Consider the following 15,860-nt stretch of genomic DNA (forward strand, 5'->3'; position numbering starts at 1 on the left):
CTTTAACCCCAATGGAGATGGACTTGTTCACCAGGCAGTCTTCATCTTCCCGCATAATGGCGCAGTAGCTTGGGAACACGTAGGTAGCTCCTCCAATCTCGACCTGCTTGTCCCTCAGCTCGGAAGCATCGAAGAAAGCTGGTGGGGAAATTTCATTGCATTCAAATATTATATTTACATTCATAAAACTAAAATCTGAATGCATTTTTGGGAGTAAATGTTGATTTTTGAAAAAATTTCATGACATTTGCGTCAAAAATTAGATTTAAAGTTTTTGCAGTTTTTTTTTAGTTTTCTGTAAAAGAAAACTGTCCGTCTGCCCTCAGATCTTAAAAACTACTGAGGTTAGAGGGCTGCAAATTGGTATGTTGATCATCCAGCCCCCAATCATCAGACATACCAAATTTCAGCCCTCTAGCCTCCTCAGTAACTTTTATTTTATTTAAGGTTAAAGTTAGCCATAATCGCGCTTCTGGCAACGATATAGGATAAACCACCACCGGGCAATGATTAAAGTATCATGGGCCGCGGCTCATACAGCATTATACCGAGACCACCGAAAGACAGATCTGTTTTCGGTGACCTTGATTATACGCTGTAGTGGCTGTACAGAAAACTCGAATTGCATTTCTCACTTGTTTCCCATGGTCAGACTTTGAACTCGTGTACCACGATGACATGCGCAGTAATGCTGGCTTCTGTTATTTATAAACATGAGAATATTATCTAAGCTGGATACAAATATGACCTAACTTACCAACAGCAACGTTCACTTTATCTCCAGCTTCTATTTTCGTGGGCTCTTCTCCACTCACAGCAGCCTCCAGCAAAGCAGACTGGGAGTTTCCAACAACGTCCAGCATTTTTCCAACCTGGGACAGTTTCAGAAGAGTCACATTAAAAAGCTTAGCTTTTGTCTGTGTTAGTCTGAGAAAATAAAATGCGCTATATAGAGGGGGGCCTTGTTCATTCTTTGAGTGAAGTAATTTGTTGGACCAGCAGCAACAGAAATAATTACCCTAATTGATTCTAATTTTAAATGTGCCAACAATTTTTATCTGGCTAGGCAGGAAATGGTCCTCATTTACTACAGATTCTCTTAACCTTCCTAAGCAAAGCCAACACTTTCATTAACTGCAGGTACTTAAGGCCTGCGCTTTTATTAACTGCAGGTACTTAAGACCTGCACTTTCATGAACTGCAGGTACTTAAGACCTCCAATTTCATGAACTGCAGGTACTCAAGACCTGCACTTTCATGAACTGCAGGTACTTAAGACCTGCCCTTTCATGAACTGCAGGTACTTAGGACCAGCACTTTCATTAACTGCAGGTACATAAGACCTGCAATTTCATGAAGTGCACGTACTCAAGACCTGCACTTTCATGAACTGCTTAAGACCTGCAATTTCATGAACTGCAGGTACTCAAGACCTGACTTTCCTAAGACCTGCCCTTTCATGAACTGCAGGTACTTAGGACCAGCACTTTCATGAACTGCAGGTACATAAGACCTGCAATTTCATGAAGTGCACGTACTCAAGACCTGCACTTTCATGAACTGCAGGTACTTAGGACCTGCCCTTTCATTAACTGCAGGTACTTAAGACCTGCATTTTCATTAACTGCAGGTACTTAAGACCTGCACTTTCATGAACTGCTGCAGGTCTTAAGGGCGTCAGCCTAACACAAAAACTGTGTCACGGTTGCTAGGCCCATGATGAAGCTGCTCACACCTTTTTATTGGCATCAATTTCATCTTCGTTTGGCTCATAAGGCTCAGGTGGCTCGTCTCCTTCTTCTTCTTCTTCTTCTTCTTCTGCATCGTCATAGTAATCGAGGGAAACATTACTTGCTCTGGCGATGCTTCTTCTTAATCTCTTGGCCATTTCTTGTGCTCTGTCCGTGGTGTTCATGGCCTTAGAGGAGTTCATCTCCTTGTTGACACCCTGGGGGTTACAGATATAGTTTACTGACTGTCAAGAGCACAAAAATACGCTTGTTTTATGCACGAATTTTTAATCTCAAACCTAATCTTTACATCCAGATATTGTTAAGGTAACGGAACGTCCTACGACAGAAAGTAAGTAACGCTATTTTGCCAAGCACCCAGTGCTCTGGAGTGAGTATTGCACCGTGACGAAGATAAAGCAAAGAATCTTTAGACCGAAGGTGGAATAAAGATAGTGAAATACTGAAAAATGAATGGGAAAACAATCAAGACTTTGAAAGAGTCCTTTACATTGAGCAGGTTTGCCGTCGTCGACAGAGCACCAGCCATGAAGTCCTTCTGCAGGGAGAGAGGAGCTTCTCTGTCCTTCGCCCTGGAGAGCTTAACAAGAGTGTCCACGGCACCTTCCTGCTTCTCCTTCGGGAGGGGATCTGCTACGGAGTTCAGGATGCTGTTCACCTGAAGGGGGAGATTGAGGGGTGAGGAGTTTTTCTGTGGAATGTAGGATGTATGATAGAAAGGGAGGATCCAGGTGATTGGAATAAAAGGGGACACTGTACTTATGTTTATGCTTCATACGGTTTAACTCCTTTTGATACAAAGACTAGGTCTCTCTCTCTCTCTCTCTCTCTCTCTCTCTCTCTCTCTCTCTCTCTCTCTCTCTCTCTCTCTCTCTCTCTCTCTCTCTCTATCTGAAAAAGGTCAAGAAGACTGGAGCTGGCCAAAAGTAGACGACAGAAAAGATTGAGGAAGGAAGAAAGACTTCAAGAGTGCAAGGAAATGGATGCAGATTCAAAGTATATCAGAGTATTTTTTAGAGAGTAATGATCCCATTTCGTTTGTAAGAAGAGGACTCACTTGAATGACCTCCTCCATGGACGTCGTGGTGAAGGAGTCCAGAGAGCCGAGCATCTTCTCATTCTTCTCCTTCGCTTTGTCGTCGTCTTCGTCCTCCGATTCTCCCTCTTCTGCTCCTGAAATTTTATGTATTCACATTAAAATGTTTCTGGGATCTTTCCTATATAGTGACCCCCAAGGGTTTTCCCTAGATAGTGACCCCCAAGGGTTTTCGGGGGTCGTTATCTAGGACTGATATTTCTTGGGGTTCATTATCTTTATGGCATTTACAGTCTTTTGGGATCTTTCCTAGATAATGCCCCCCCAAGGGTTTTCGGGGGTCGTTATCTAGGACTGATATTTCTTGGTGTCATTATCTTTATGATATTTACAGTCTTTTGGGATCTTTCCTAGATAGTGACCCCTAAGGGTTTTCGGGGAGTCGTTATCTAGGACTGATATATCTTGGGGGTTATTATCTTTATGATATTTATAGTCTTTTGTTGATGTTTTTACAGTCATCCTCAATGGGCTTGTAGTAAACACGTTGCAATGGTGTATTCACACCGGGTTAAACCCCTTGGGGGTCACTATCTAGGAAAGATCCCAAATGTTTCACTGACAAAAAAAAGGAATAAATCAGTTGGCCTTGCGCCAACCGGGGGCTTTTAGAGAAGACTCGGTTGCTGGTGGAATTTGCAAATACAGAAAGGGAAAGATACTAATAATTATCAGGTTCACATACAATCTGTTTCCGATTTGACATAAATAAAAATCAGTTTTCGAGTTAACAGAAATTGAAAAACAATTTCCCTGTTCAGAAAATATTTGAAAAATTGTCTGATTTCACAGCAGAAGGAAAATTCTGTTTTCGAGATAATAGAGAAATTAAAAATCAGTTTTCAAGTTCATAAAATATTTGAAAAATTGTCTGAGTTAATAGAAAAAGGAAGCATCAGTTTTTTAGTATGTATGTATGTATATGTATATATATATACATACATATATATATATGTATATATATACATAACACCAATTTAATACAAGTCCTCCCTACCATCTACGTCAACCTCGGAAGGAAGGGCGATGCCTTTCAAAGAATTCTCAGCTTTCAGCAACATGTCAACCCTGGTCTGGTCTCTCGCGCCCGCCGCCTTCACGAGTTCGTTCCTGTCAAGAAAATGGGTGTCATTGGCAACTCAGGTACCTAAGGTTGCCGAGAGTCTCATGCTTAGTCATTATTATTGTTATATTTCAGTAGATGAAACCTATTCACATAGAACATATTGGGTCTCCAGACTGGTAACCTTGAGAGAGAGATGGCAAGTACTGATATTTACAGTTGGCATTCCTTCAGAAATAAAATATTAAGATGAAACGCCACATTAAAAATTTTGGATCTTTCCTAGATAGTGACCCCCAAGGGTTTTCCTAAATAGTGACCCCCAAGGGTTTTCCTAGATAGTGATCCCCAAGGGTATTCCTAGATGGTGACCTCCAAGGGTTTTCCTAGATAGTGACCTCTATGGGTTTTCCTAGACAGTGACCCCAAGGATTTTCGGGGTCGCTGTCTAGGACTAATATTTCTTGGGGATCATTATCTTCATGATATTTACAGGGATCTTTCCTAGACAGTGACATCCAAGGGTTTTCGGGGGTCGTTATCTAGGATTGATATTTCATGGGGGTCATTATCTTTATGATGTTTACAGTCTTTTCTCTATGTTTGTACGGTCATCCCCAACGGGCTTGTACTGAACACGCCGCAAAGGTGGATGCACACCGGGTTAAAACCCTTGGGGGTCACTATATAGGAAAGATCCAAAAGTTGTGAGATATATCACCAGATCACAAGAAAAATTTGCAGCGAATAACCGAGGAGCTGAATACCTTCCCATATATTCTTCAAAACTCTCTTTGGTCGGAAGTATCGGGACAATATGGGCCATGAGATAGGATGTCTCGGCTCCCAGGATGTCTGCCACACCTGCCCACAGAGTCATGTTCGTGTAGGGCAGGACAATGCTGCCCTTGGGGTCCGGCCCGAAGGAGAAGACCATCTTTTCTCCTGCGCTCGACACTCCTTCAGGAAGAGGACAGAACGTAGGTAAATGTTTTGATGTAGAGATTGATACAGAATTAGATACAGAGGCAGCTATTGAATAATAATGGTATACTCTTGATAAAAGAGACAGCCATAGGTACAAGTATAGAATTTAAAGGGAAACAGGGCGCTTAGATATAAGATTATGGAATGTAGTTTCCTATCAATTGTCCCCTTTCCTCACCATAAAAGGAATATTTGGGTATTTCAAACCCCTCGGGATCAACCCATCCAGTGCAGTTGCAGAGGACGGATTCGACCAAGGAGATGACCTCCAGAGTAGGGACGTTTGCACTGTCCCTCGTTTCCGTCTGCAGGAGTGCGCTCACCCCTTCTTCGCCGACTTCTTCGGGTAAAAGGGCTACGCAGCTGCCTCCCGTTGGGGCCTCGTTGATTTGGATGCGCTGGACTGCAAGACCTGGGGAAATGAAGGATTTTGATGCTTCAGGACAGAGATTTCTAAAGATAATTTTAGTTTCTGTAAAAGAAAACTACTGAGATGGCTATTTGTCTGTCCGTCCCCACTTTTTCTGTCCGCCCTCAGATCTTAAGAACCACTGAGGCTAGGGGGCTGCAAATTGGTATGTTGATCATCCACCCTCCAATCATCAAACATACCAAATTGCAGCCCTCTTGCCTGCTCAGTAGTTTTTATTTTATTTAAGGTTAAAGTTAGCCCTGATCGTGCGTCAGGCACCGCAACAACACAGGCCACCACAGCCGGCTGAGAGTTTCATAGGGCAATATACGCTGTACAGAAAAATCGATTGCGGCAAAGAAACTTCCGTGCATTTTTTACATGTTTTTTTTTGTGATGGATAAAAAAATAATGCAAATTGTTTTTGCTGAAAAAGCATGGTTGATTTCCAATTTGTATTATAAAGAAGATCCACAAAAATAAGATTATAGACTCGTAGTTTGACATCACGTACCTTTGGCATCTTCTCCTACCCTGTTTGCTGTCACCTCCACGTCGAACAGTTTGTAGGTGGAGCCATAGGTCTCCCAAAAGGCATCGAGCAGGGCCAATTTGCGGTTGTTCATGCCTGGAAAACAATCTGGTAACTATGGTGTCCGAGAGAGAGAGAGAGAGAGAGAGAGAGAGAGAGAGAGAGAGAGAGAGAGAGAGAGAGAGAGAGAGAGAGAGAGTGAGTTTGCTTTAGGCATCCAAAATATCTAGTAAATTTAGGTCCAAGAGAGAAACAAGAGAGTAAATTTTGTGGAGAGAGAGAGAGAGAGAGAGAGAGAGAGAGAGAGAGAGAGAGAGAGAGAGAGAGAGAGAGAGAGAGAGAGAGAGTTTTCTTTAGACATCCAGAATAATCGTTAATTTACTCGTTTTCTCTGTTCGGTCTATTTGAAAAGAAAACGTAATTCTTGATCGATTCTCAGCACAAACTATAGATGAAAAAATCTGTAGACGACAGCATGAGGAATTAGCCTACATCCAAAGTATAAAATATGAAGGGGTGGTACTTATGCCAAAGATAATAAAAAAATTAGTATGTTACTTATGAGAATACAATAAAAATAAGAATAGAATTTTGTGTTCTCTTGTTAGCTGCAGAATTGAGGGGTCCAAACCAAATCTCTCAACCACTTCACATCCTTATCGCCACTTTTGGGCCTGAGAGCAACGACCTGTTCTGATATATTAGCTGGGTTTATTTAGATAAACAATCAAAGTTATTATTAGATTACCCTAATTTGGTTTGAATGTTTCAGTAATTCTTATTTTCAGAGTTAAGGATTAGTCTTAATGTTTTGTGTGGTATGGGTACATTTTAGTGTAACTAGTTTTTTTTTCAGTACTTTCATCAAAAGTGCTTACATTTCGAATACAGGAAAAATAATACCATTCAGCATGTGGAACATGTGTAAATTTTGAACACTGATGAAAAATGATCATTCAGCCTTCTGCAATGTATAAATTATGAATGAAAAATGAGAACTGAACCTGCCAAAAGTGCTCAGATTTTTAATGGAAAACATAACTGAATAGACTCAAAGTGCCTCCATCTTCAGTAACATTAAAATCGGATCTTTCCTGGATAGTGACCCCCAAGGGTTTTAAGCCAGTATGTACCCACCTTTGCGGCTTGTTTAGTACAAGTCCGTTGGGGATGACCTTAAAAACATACACAAAAGACTGTAAATATCATAAAAAGATAATGACCCCCAAGAAATATTAGTCCTAGATAACGACCCCCGAAAACTCTTGGGGGTCACTGTCTAGGAAAGATCCAAAAAAACTGTAAATATAATAAAGATAATGACCCCCAAGAAATATTAGTCCTAGATAACAACCCCAGAAAACCCTTGGGGGTCACTATCTAGGAAAGATCCAACCATTTTAATCTGAATATAACTTTGCCAGGGGTCACTGTCTAGGAAAGATCCTTTAAAACAAAAGACAACTCTCCGAAAGCACAGACATTACAGACATTTGTGTAATGAGAGAAATTCTCATTCGACAAACTAAAGGCGTGTCAGTTCTGAATAATCATGAAAGAGGCATGGTTCAACCTACCCACTGCAACGTCGTCTATGCCCAATGGCTCTGAAGATTCAGGGTTGCTCCTCAGCCCAGAAACAGACCAGGTAAAGCTCAGAGGGGCGACTGTTTCCTCTGTGTCCCCTGTCCCCTCCTGAATGAACGAAAACACAAAGAAATAAATAATTTTTTTTTAGCTTTTTGTGACATAACAAGGTAGAGAAAATCTAATTTGAAGTCATTTTTACCTTATGTGACATAAACATTACACAGACACGATTTTTCTGTCATTGTGATATAAAATCCTGAAAAATTAAAGTGAGGATAAATGGCAAATAAAACAATTGTTTTACTTCGTAAATGTGAAGTAAGAGCGTAATGTGTCTCTGCAAATGATAAGATATAAACATGAAAGGCCAAGAAAAGGTCAATAAAAGTACTTATGCTTAATCCGCATGCGCTACAGAGCAGGAAAAACCATCTCTAGACTTCTGTAGTTCTGTCATAACTACATACAATATTTTAAACATTGCCTACAAAACTATTATACAGGAGATATAAAGGATCTCTCCTAGATAGTGACCCCCAAGGGTTTTCAAGGGGACTAATCTGGGACTAATATTTCTTGGAGGTCATTATTTTTATGATATTTACAGTCTTTTGTTTATGTTTTTGGGGTCATTCCCTACGGGCTTTTACTAAACGTGCCACGAAGGTGGATGCATACCAGACTAAAACCTTGGGGGTCACTATCTAGGAAACATCCGATATAAAGATGCAAGCTTTTATATAAATGAGGCAGACATCAGGTTATGAAACAGACAGATAGATAGTGACAGAGACAGTGGACAGATGGACTCACCTCCATTTCTTCATCGCTCTCCAAAATGAGCTTAGTTGGGTTGACCAACTGGGCGCCCTTGACCTGGACACAGAACCAGGGAGGGTTGCAATACGACACCAGAGCCGGAGGGTTACCCTCGACCACTTCGATCTGAACCGACGAAGAGGCTGAACGGCCGTCTTTGCTCGAGGCCTGTTGGAATGGGACAGGTCTCATCTATGGACAAAAGTTGGTGCTACTTTGGTTTGTTATCTACGCTCCATGAATCTACGTTAACCTCTGAGGTGCTAGTACTAAACATGGCAGAAGCTCCTTGGGATCCCCTATTTAGTACTAGTCCATCGGGAATTCATGACGCATAGATGACAAGCTAAAGTAGCACCCAAAAGTCTTCCAAAATATATTTATGACAGAAACGAACAAAGGTCTGTTTTTTTTTTACTAAATATACAAGTGCTTTCGTCAGCATCAACAGTAAACCTCCTCAGATTTTGGAAAAACTTTTTGTATAATTGGAAAGCCTTGGTGTCTTTGGAAAGTTTCTGTATATAAGAAATTCTATGTATGTTTGTTAAGCTTTTGTATATATGGAAAGTTTCTTTATATTATGGGAAGTCTGCATATTATGGAAAGATTTTGTCAATGTGGACAGCTTCCTAGTCTTTGCAAAAGTATGCTTCACAGACGACCAGGGTGAATTTTCAGTCTAGGCTGATAATGATATCAATGGATCTTTCCTAGATAGTGATAGTGACCCTAAAAGGTTTTAGATAGTGACCCCAAGGGTTTTTATCGTTATAGGACTAAAATTTCTTGGGGTCATTATCTTTATGATATTTACAGGGATCTTTCCTAGATAGTGACCCCCAAGAGTTTATCAGGACTAATATTTCTTGGGGTCATTATCTAGATAGTGACTAACAGTGGTCGTTATCTTAACATTTCTTGGGGGTCATTATCTTTATGATATTTACAGTCTTTTGTTTATATTTTTATGGTAATCCCCAATAGGCTTGTACTAAACACGCCACAAGGGTGGATACATACCAGGTTAATACCATTGGGGGTCACTATCCTGGAAAGATCCATATTAATGTTATAAACGTATTGCAATCAATAATCATATGTTCAAAATATAAACTGATTAAAAGAACAGAGACAAGATTACGTGAGATTACGTACGATAACTGCCATCTCGTAGACCTTGTACAGGGTTCTGAAGAGATCGATATTTATGGAAAAGCTGCCCTTCTCATTGGTCAGCCACCCAGGGCCTTCGCCCCAACATCCTCCGTGGTCAATGCCGTTCTCATACGGCTCTCGGGTCAACGGGGGGTCAGAGGTCACGCTGCGATCTGGCAATTCTTCGCCAACCAAACGGCATGACCAGACGTATGATACGAGCTTGGGTGGAATGGAAAGAGACTTGTATGAAACGAGATACTATAGACCCAAGCCAGGGTTCTGCTTATAATAATTCTCTCTCTCATTATTCGTCATACTTTTCACTGCTCAATTCGTCTTGTTAGCTAAGGACTTACCGGAATCTCAGGGTAGTCAGGGTCATAGGAATACTGCATAGGGCGCAGAAGGAGCGTCTGCAGGTTGCCCCTGCGTATCTTAGGGGCGCCGCCCCCACGATGACCACCATCAAGTCGCTCTTGCTGACGTTCACCACCGATTCGGATTCCAGAGATTCCCACACGGGTATGCCCGATGACGGGTCTGGAGAGAGAGAGAGAGAGAGAGAGAGAGAGAGAGAGAGAGAGAGAGAGAGAGAGAGAGAGAGAGAGGTTAAACTTGTATGTATTACCTTCTGTTACTTCTTTGGAAGCTTTAATTTTAAGTGAATGGCCCATGTGGGCTTGTCCCATATGAAATAATAATAATAATAATAATAAAATAATAATAATAATAATATCAAGAAATAGGCTTGTTCCATATGAATATGGTTCATCTTCTGCATAATAATAATAATAATAATAATAATAATAATAATAATAATAATAATAATAATAATAATAATAATAATCCCCAGTGAAAAAATACGGCGATCATTCCACCTACTTGTCATGGAGATGTTGTAACTGACAACTGCCCTGTAGATACCGTAGTGAAGGGTTCTCCTCTGCAGGAAGAGAACGCCCTTGCCTATATCCGTATCCCCGAGGTCCACCTCGAGGCTGTCGTTGATCCGGACGACCTTCCACTCTGTCAATTGGGAGATGTGATGTTACATGAGCGCATTTCTGTCGCATCTTCCAGCATCTTGGCGCCGGACTTTGAATCGGGGGATCTTTCCTAGATAATGACCCCCCCGCGAAGTTCGGGGGTCGTTATCTAGGGCTAATATTTCTTGGAATGGATTATAGATTTAGGCCAAAGGCCAAGCACTGGGACTTGTGAGGTCATTCAGCGCTGGAGAGGAAATAGAGAGTAGGCAGGTCTGAAAGGTGTAACAGAAGGAGAACTTTTTGCAGTTGCACTATGAATCAATTGTTAGGAAAGGGTTAAGGATAGCAAGATGGAAGAAAGAGAATATGAATGGAGGTACAGTTAAAGGAATGAAAGGGGTTACAGCTAGGGTCCTAAGGAAGGGAGCACTGCAAAGAACCTTCAGTAATGCCTACAGTGCACCCCGTGAGGTGCACTGACGGTGCTACCCACTACGGGGACTTCTTGCCGCCAGGCTTTGAATCGAGCAAGCAGTATTTTGGGGGGAAAATTTGTAGGAGCGTTGTTCATTTTGTGGGATACAATCCTCACTAACTTAAGAACTTCAATTCTAAATCAGTAGAGTAAAATTATTGGTGAAAAGATTGAAAAAGACGCCGAAAATTGCGCCAATTTAAAATGTTTGATCGTAAGAGAGAGAGAGAGAGAGAGAGAGAGAGAGAGAGAGAGAGAGAGAGAGAGAGAGAGTGGGGGAGGGAATATGGTCTGATGTTATCTCTACATCACGATCATTTTATAGAATTGTGAATAAAATTTTCACAGGGTTTGGAGAGAGAGAGAGAGAGAGAGAGAGAGAGAGAGAGAGAGAGAGAGAGAGAGAGAGAGAGAGAGAGAGAGAGAGTCTTTGATGCAGACATGGGCTCTCTCAAATTAGAAATCAGTGGCAATGTGATCCACCTAAACAAGTACATGCAAATCTTTTTGTTTTTACAGTATACATTTCCAGACCTTTCGCAGTGACTAATAAAACAAATTCATTGTTGTTTATATTAATTAGCAAATTTTCTTTGCTCCCGTACTTTAACAGACTCTTTAGATAAATACAACACGAACAGTATTGATGTTGGAACAAAAACCTATGTTTGTACTCGACGTGTTCAGTGGGAATCGGAGCAAACTGGCAGAAAAAAAGTTCCAGAAAATTGTGCTCATGTTATTGAGACACTCTGTTTTGTATTATTCAATGGCACGCAGTAACTGAAGACAGAACTGAAATGAGAAACTCACCAATCTCCATTGACAAATCGCTGGCTGAGCAGTTGACCGAAGACGAACTCCGGACGCGTAATTTATCAGCTCTGGTCATATTGACGGGGCGGTCCAGCGTCCCATTCCTGGGAATCCAGACTCGCAGCTCTGAGCAGGGAAGGCTCTCGTACACCGTGATCTGGAAGGCCTGGGTCTCTTCGCCCATGAAGGAGAATAAGCGGGCCGTGGGCGTGTACACGCCAGGCGACGAGTACTTGTGAACGAGAGTGATCCTTCCCGTCAGAGGAGCCTGGCTCCATTCCTCGGTTCCAGCCTCCTGTCCTTCACAGCCCGAGGCCTGGCGCCACCCAAAAAGGCGTCCGTCTCCCTCCCCGAGGTCCAGAGAGACGCAGCCCCCCATCAGGAGAGGACCTTCGATCGTGAATGTTACTTCCAGCATCACGCGTGTGGCGGTGTGCGATACTTCCATCCTTAGACCAGAGACTTTTTGACGGACGCGTACGAAGGTCGAGACGGGCTCAGAGAACCCGGATGAACCTTCCGCTCTCATGGTGACCTCGTAATCGCTTTCCTGGGGTGTATGTAATAAGATCAGTAGGTAATTCAACTTTCTGTAAAAGAAAACTATAGAGATGGCTATTTGTCTGTCCGCCCTCAGATCTTCAAAACTGCTAAGACTAGAGGGCTGCAAATTGGTGTGCTGATCATCCACCCTTCAATCATCAAACATACCAAGTTGCAGCCCTCTAACCTCAGTAGCTTTTATTTTATTTAAGGGTAAGGTTAGCCATGGATTGTGCGTCTGGCACCGCTATAGTTGCCAACAACACAGGCCACCACCGGGCCATTGCTGAGAGTTTCATGGGATGCAACAGAGAGTTTCATGGGCTGTGGCTGAGAGTCTAATGAAACTCTCATCCACAGGCCATGAAACTCTCAGCCATGGCCCAGTGGTGGCCTGTGTTGTTGGCACCTATAGCGGTGCCAGACGCACGATCCATGGCTAACCTTAACCTTAAATAATATAAAAACTACTGAGGTTACAGGGCTGCAATTTGGCATGTTTGATGATCGGAGGGTGCATGATCAACATACCAATTTGCAGCCCTCTAGCCTCAGTAGTTTTTAAGATCTGAGGGCGGACAGAAAAAGAGTGGACGGACCGACAAATAGCCATCTCAGTAGTCTTTTAAAGAAAACTATAAAAAGAACAAATAAATTTTAGAAATCAATAAATAAACAGATAAAAATTCAAACTCACAGCAGCGAAAGAGATGAGGAATTCCGCACGATCTTGAACGAAGTCCTCCATCCCGGGAACCGACAGGATGAATCGCTCGGCCTTCCCGACCACTGATGTCGGGGTGATGTTGACGGTCTGCCCCGGCAGGTAGAAGCCTTCCATCACGGAGGGCACCTCTTCCGCAGGCTGCACCAGCAGAGGCCCCAGTTCGATCTGACGTTGGATGGTTACCTTCGGGAGGGAGGTGAGTGGGCGCCGCGTAAGAAAACGGTTAATGACTGTAAACAATATCTTGTTAAAAATGAAATTAAAATGTTATCAAGATGAAGGCAGGTTCTCTCTAATTCTAAGACACAAAAAAAGTCTAAATTATAAAATTTAATAGGTGCTAGTAGCTTTGGTTTGTTATCTACGTGCCACCTACTCCTAGGTGCTAGTATGCTAGTACTAAACATAGCGGAAGCTCCTTGGGATGCCGTGTTTAGTACTAGCCCCTCGGGGATTGAAGTATTATACACGCCCATTTCTATAGTGTGTGATTGACGAATTATTCTAATAAACGATATCTTAGCGCAGCTATCTACTTTATATTTACCATATGGTGTTTAGTACTAGCACCTAGGAGTAGGTGACGCTTAGATAACAAGCCGAAATACCACCCAAGTAGTACTTACATTCTTGGTGACGTTGATTTCCGAAACTGGATTCCTCAAGAACCACGTAATGGCAAATTGTCCTGTACTCGAGTACTGGTGTTCCAAAACGAGGCTTACAGGTCCAGGAACACCTGGACCCGTGCCCTCCACAAGGTCGGTTTCCACCATCTCCGTGTTGTTTGGGGAATCTCCCCAGGTCATCCAGCCTGTCACGTTGGTGGCAACTTCATTCATAAATGCTGTCAGGCTAAGAGTGACGTTCAGGCTTCCTGCAATGATCGAAGAAAAAGTTACCCTCGAGATGGCAACACTGGTTTATGGCTGTTCATAAAAGTTGGATATTAATGACAGTAAAAATAATTTCGGTAAATTATGACTGTTATGATCGGATTAAAAATTATCCTGGTATAGAGGTGGTAACACTGGACTTCAAAGTTCATTAAAAAATGGGTACTACTTTGGCTTGTCATCTATGTGTCATCTACTCCGAGATGCTAGTACTAAACGACGTACGGTAAATTTAAAGTAGACGGCCACACGATGATATCGTTTATTAATATATATGTCAACCACACAATATAGAAATAGCTGTATATAGTGCTTTGATCCCTGAGGGGCTGGTACTAAACATGGTGTCCCAAGGAGCTTCCGCCATGTTTAGTACTAGCACCTCGGAATAGGTGACGCAAAGATAACAAGCCGAAGTAGCACCAAAAAATGATTGTAATAAAAATTATCCTTGCTAAAGGGGCAGTGATGCTGGTGGTAAGCTCACCCATAGATGTCATGTCTTGCCTTTATTAAAACTTTCATTGGTAGACGTATGGTCACACCGGAAAAACTTCATTTGCGTTGTGAGAAGAATTTTTATAGTTCATATGAATTTATTTCATATCTATCTATGCATCTATATATATATATATATATATATATATATATATATATATATATATATATATATATACACACATACAAAACACAAAAAACAATTTGACAAAAAGTAGTTTCAGTCTTAAAGCTACATTTGATGGGGACAACTCTCTCCTGGATAACTGTCACCAACGATGGATGATCGGTATATGAGACTTGCACTGCATTCTTTCAATGACAGCGACTTCAGTTACTACTAAAAATTTTTAGTAATCTCAAAATGCGTATGAATTGTTGAAGACGTTATATATGTAATTTTGACTACGTGTCCGTCATAAAAGCAAATGTTTGATTACCTGGAGGATAGACGATGTATTCCGGAGGCTCAATGGCAGCATTATCCATAGTCAGTGGTTGAGCGATTCGGACGAGTGCTGACTGAACGTTGGAATCTCCCGCGTCTCCCGTGGCCTGCATTGTAACGGCGTAATCTCCCGCCTTTTCCACAAAAGATTAAAGATATTTGAAAAGGTTCAAAAGAGGTGGTTATGAAGCATTCAGTAATAAAGGATAATTGTATGCTATGTTTGGTTAGATTTAGAGGTTTACAAAGGCTATTGGTCATCAAAAATGCCTAACAAACTTAAGGTGAGAAGTGCAAGTCAATATTCATTCACAGGCCCTGTAATTATTTTACATGTAATGTTTACAGACTTCCCCGCTTAACAAAAATATGGTTGCACAACAGAAACTCTTGTAAAGAACGTTTTCTATCAGTCCGTGATTCATTTCAAACTTCAAAGTACTTTCTCGGGTATCAAGGGCGGGTGAGGGTCCCCATAGATAAGCAGTGAATGCGCCCCCAAAATGAGAATACCTAAGTGAGATTGGGACACACTATAGAAAATGATATCAACACCCATTGATATACATTCCTCTACTTGTAGTTACTCAGAGGGTTGCTTATAATAAAAACAAAGTACAACAAGAGTGCAAGAAAAGGTACGGTATGACTTTCTCTCCTTGAGTGAAATGCAAGAAGAAGAAGACAGCGGCAAACTTACGGATAGGAAAGCGTAAACAAGAGAAGGCGTCTGACTGGTCATCGTCTCGTTCCCGATCTGGAGTTTGTATGCCTCCACCTGACCGGTTTGGACCATCGCCGTCAGGTTCAGCGGTACGTGAGCCTTGAAGACGGGGGTGTCCCACCCTGGCCTGTCGCTTGGGTTCTCGTACTCGATGTGGATTCCCCCGAGGGCGAGGGAGGCAAGAACATTAAGCTAAGGGAAGATATCGGTGTCATCATTAGTACAGACTTGAATTGCTGCTGATATTACTGTACAATTTACAGAGGTAGTTGTTGGTGTAATAGAAGTGGGTGCTATTTTGGCTTGTTATCTATACGTCACCTACTCCTAGGT

At 41.9% G+C, this 15,860-nt stretch overlaps 1 protein-coding gene across 1 annotated transcript in view; it reads right to left on the reverse strand.

Annotated features, from left to right (window-relative positions):
- The window catches only part of LOC136855772 (polycystin-1-like), a 55,252-nt gene that overhangs the window by 16,588 nt on the left and 22,804 nt on the right, over positions 1 to 15,860 (reverse strand). Inside the window, 20 exon segments of the mRNA XM_067133129.1 lie at positions 2 to 138; positions 758 to 872; positions 1,736 to 1,948; positions 2,242 to 2,409; positions 2,809 to 2,921; positions 3,845 to 3,957; positions 4,678 to 4,870; positions 5,076 to 5,309; positions 5,824 to 5,937; positions 7,419 to 7,536; positions 8,245 to 8,418; positions 9,409 to 9,630; positions 9,768 to 9,862; positions 9,865 to 9,951; positions 10,294 to 10,437; positions 11,689 to 12,281; positions 12,912 to 13,204; positions 13,588 to 13,838; positions 14,796 to 14,937; positions 15,504 to 15,719. Of these exon segments, the coding sequence (XP_066989230.1) occupies positions 2 to 138; positions 758 to 872; positions 1,736 to 1,948; positions 2,242 to 2,409; positions 2,809 to 2,921; positions 3,845 to 3,957; positions 4,678 to 4,870; positions 5,076 to 5,309; positions 5,824 to 5,937; positions 7,419 to 7,536; positions 8,245 to 8,418; positions 9,409 to 9,630; positions 9,768 to 9,862; positions 9,865 to 9,951; positions 10,294 to 10,437; positions 11,689 to 12,281; positions 12,912 to 13,204; positions 13,588 to 13,838; positions 14,796 to 14,937; positions 15,504 to 15,719 (3,735 nt within the window).

This window comes from Macrobrachium rosenbergii, chromosome 33 (assembly GCF_040412425.1).
Source record: "Macrobrachium rosenbergii isolate ZJJX-2024 chromosome 33, ASM4041242v1, whole genome shotgun sequence".
NCBI lineage: Eukaryota > Metazoa > Arthropoda > Malacostraca > Decapoda > Palaemonidae > Macrobrachium > Macrobrachium rosenbergii.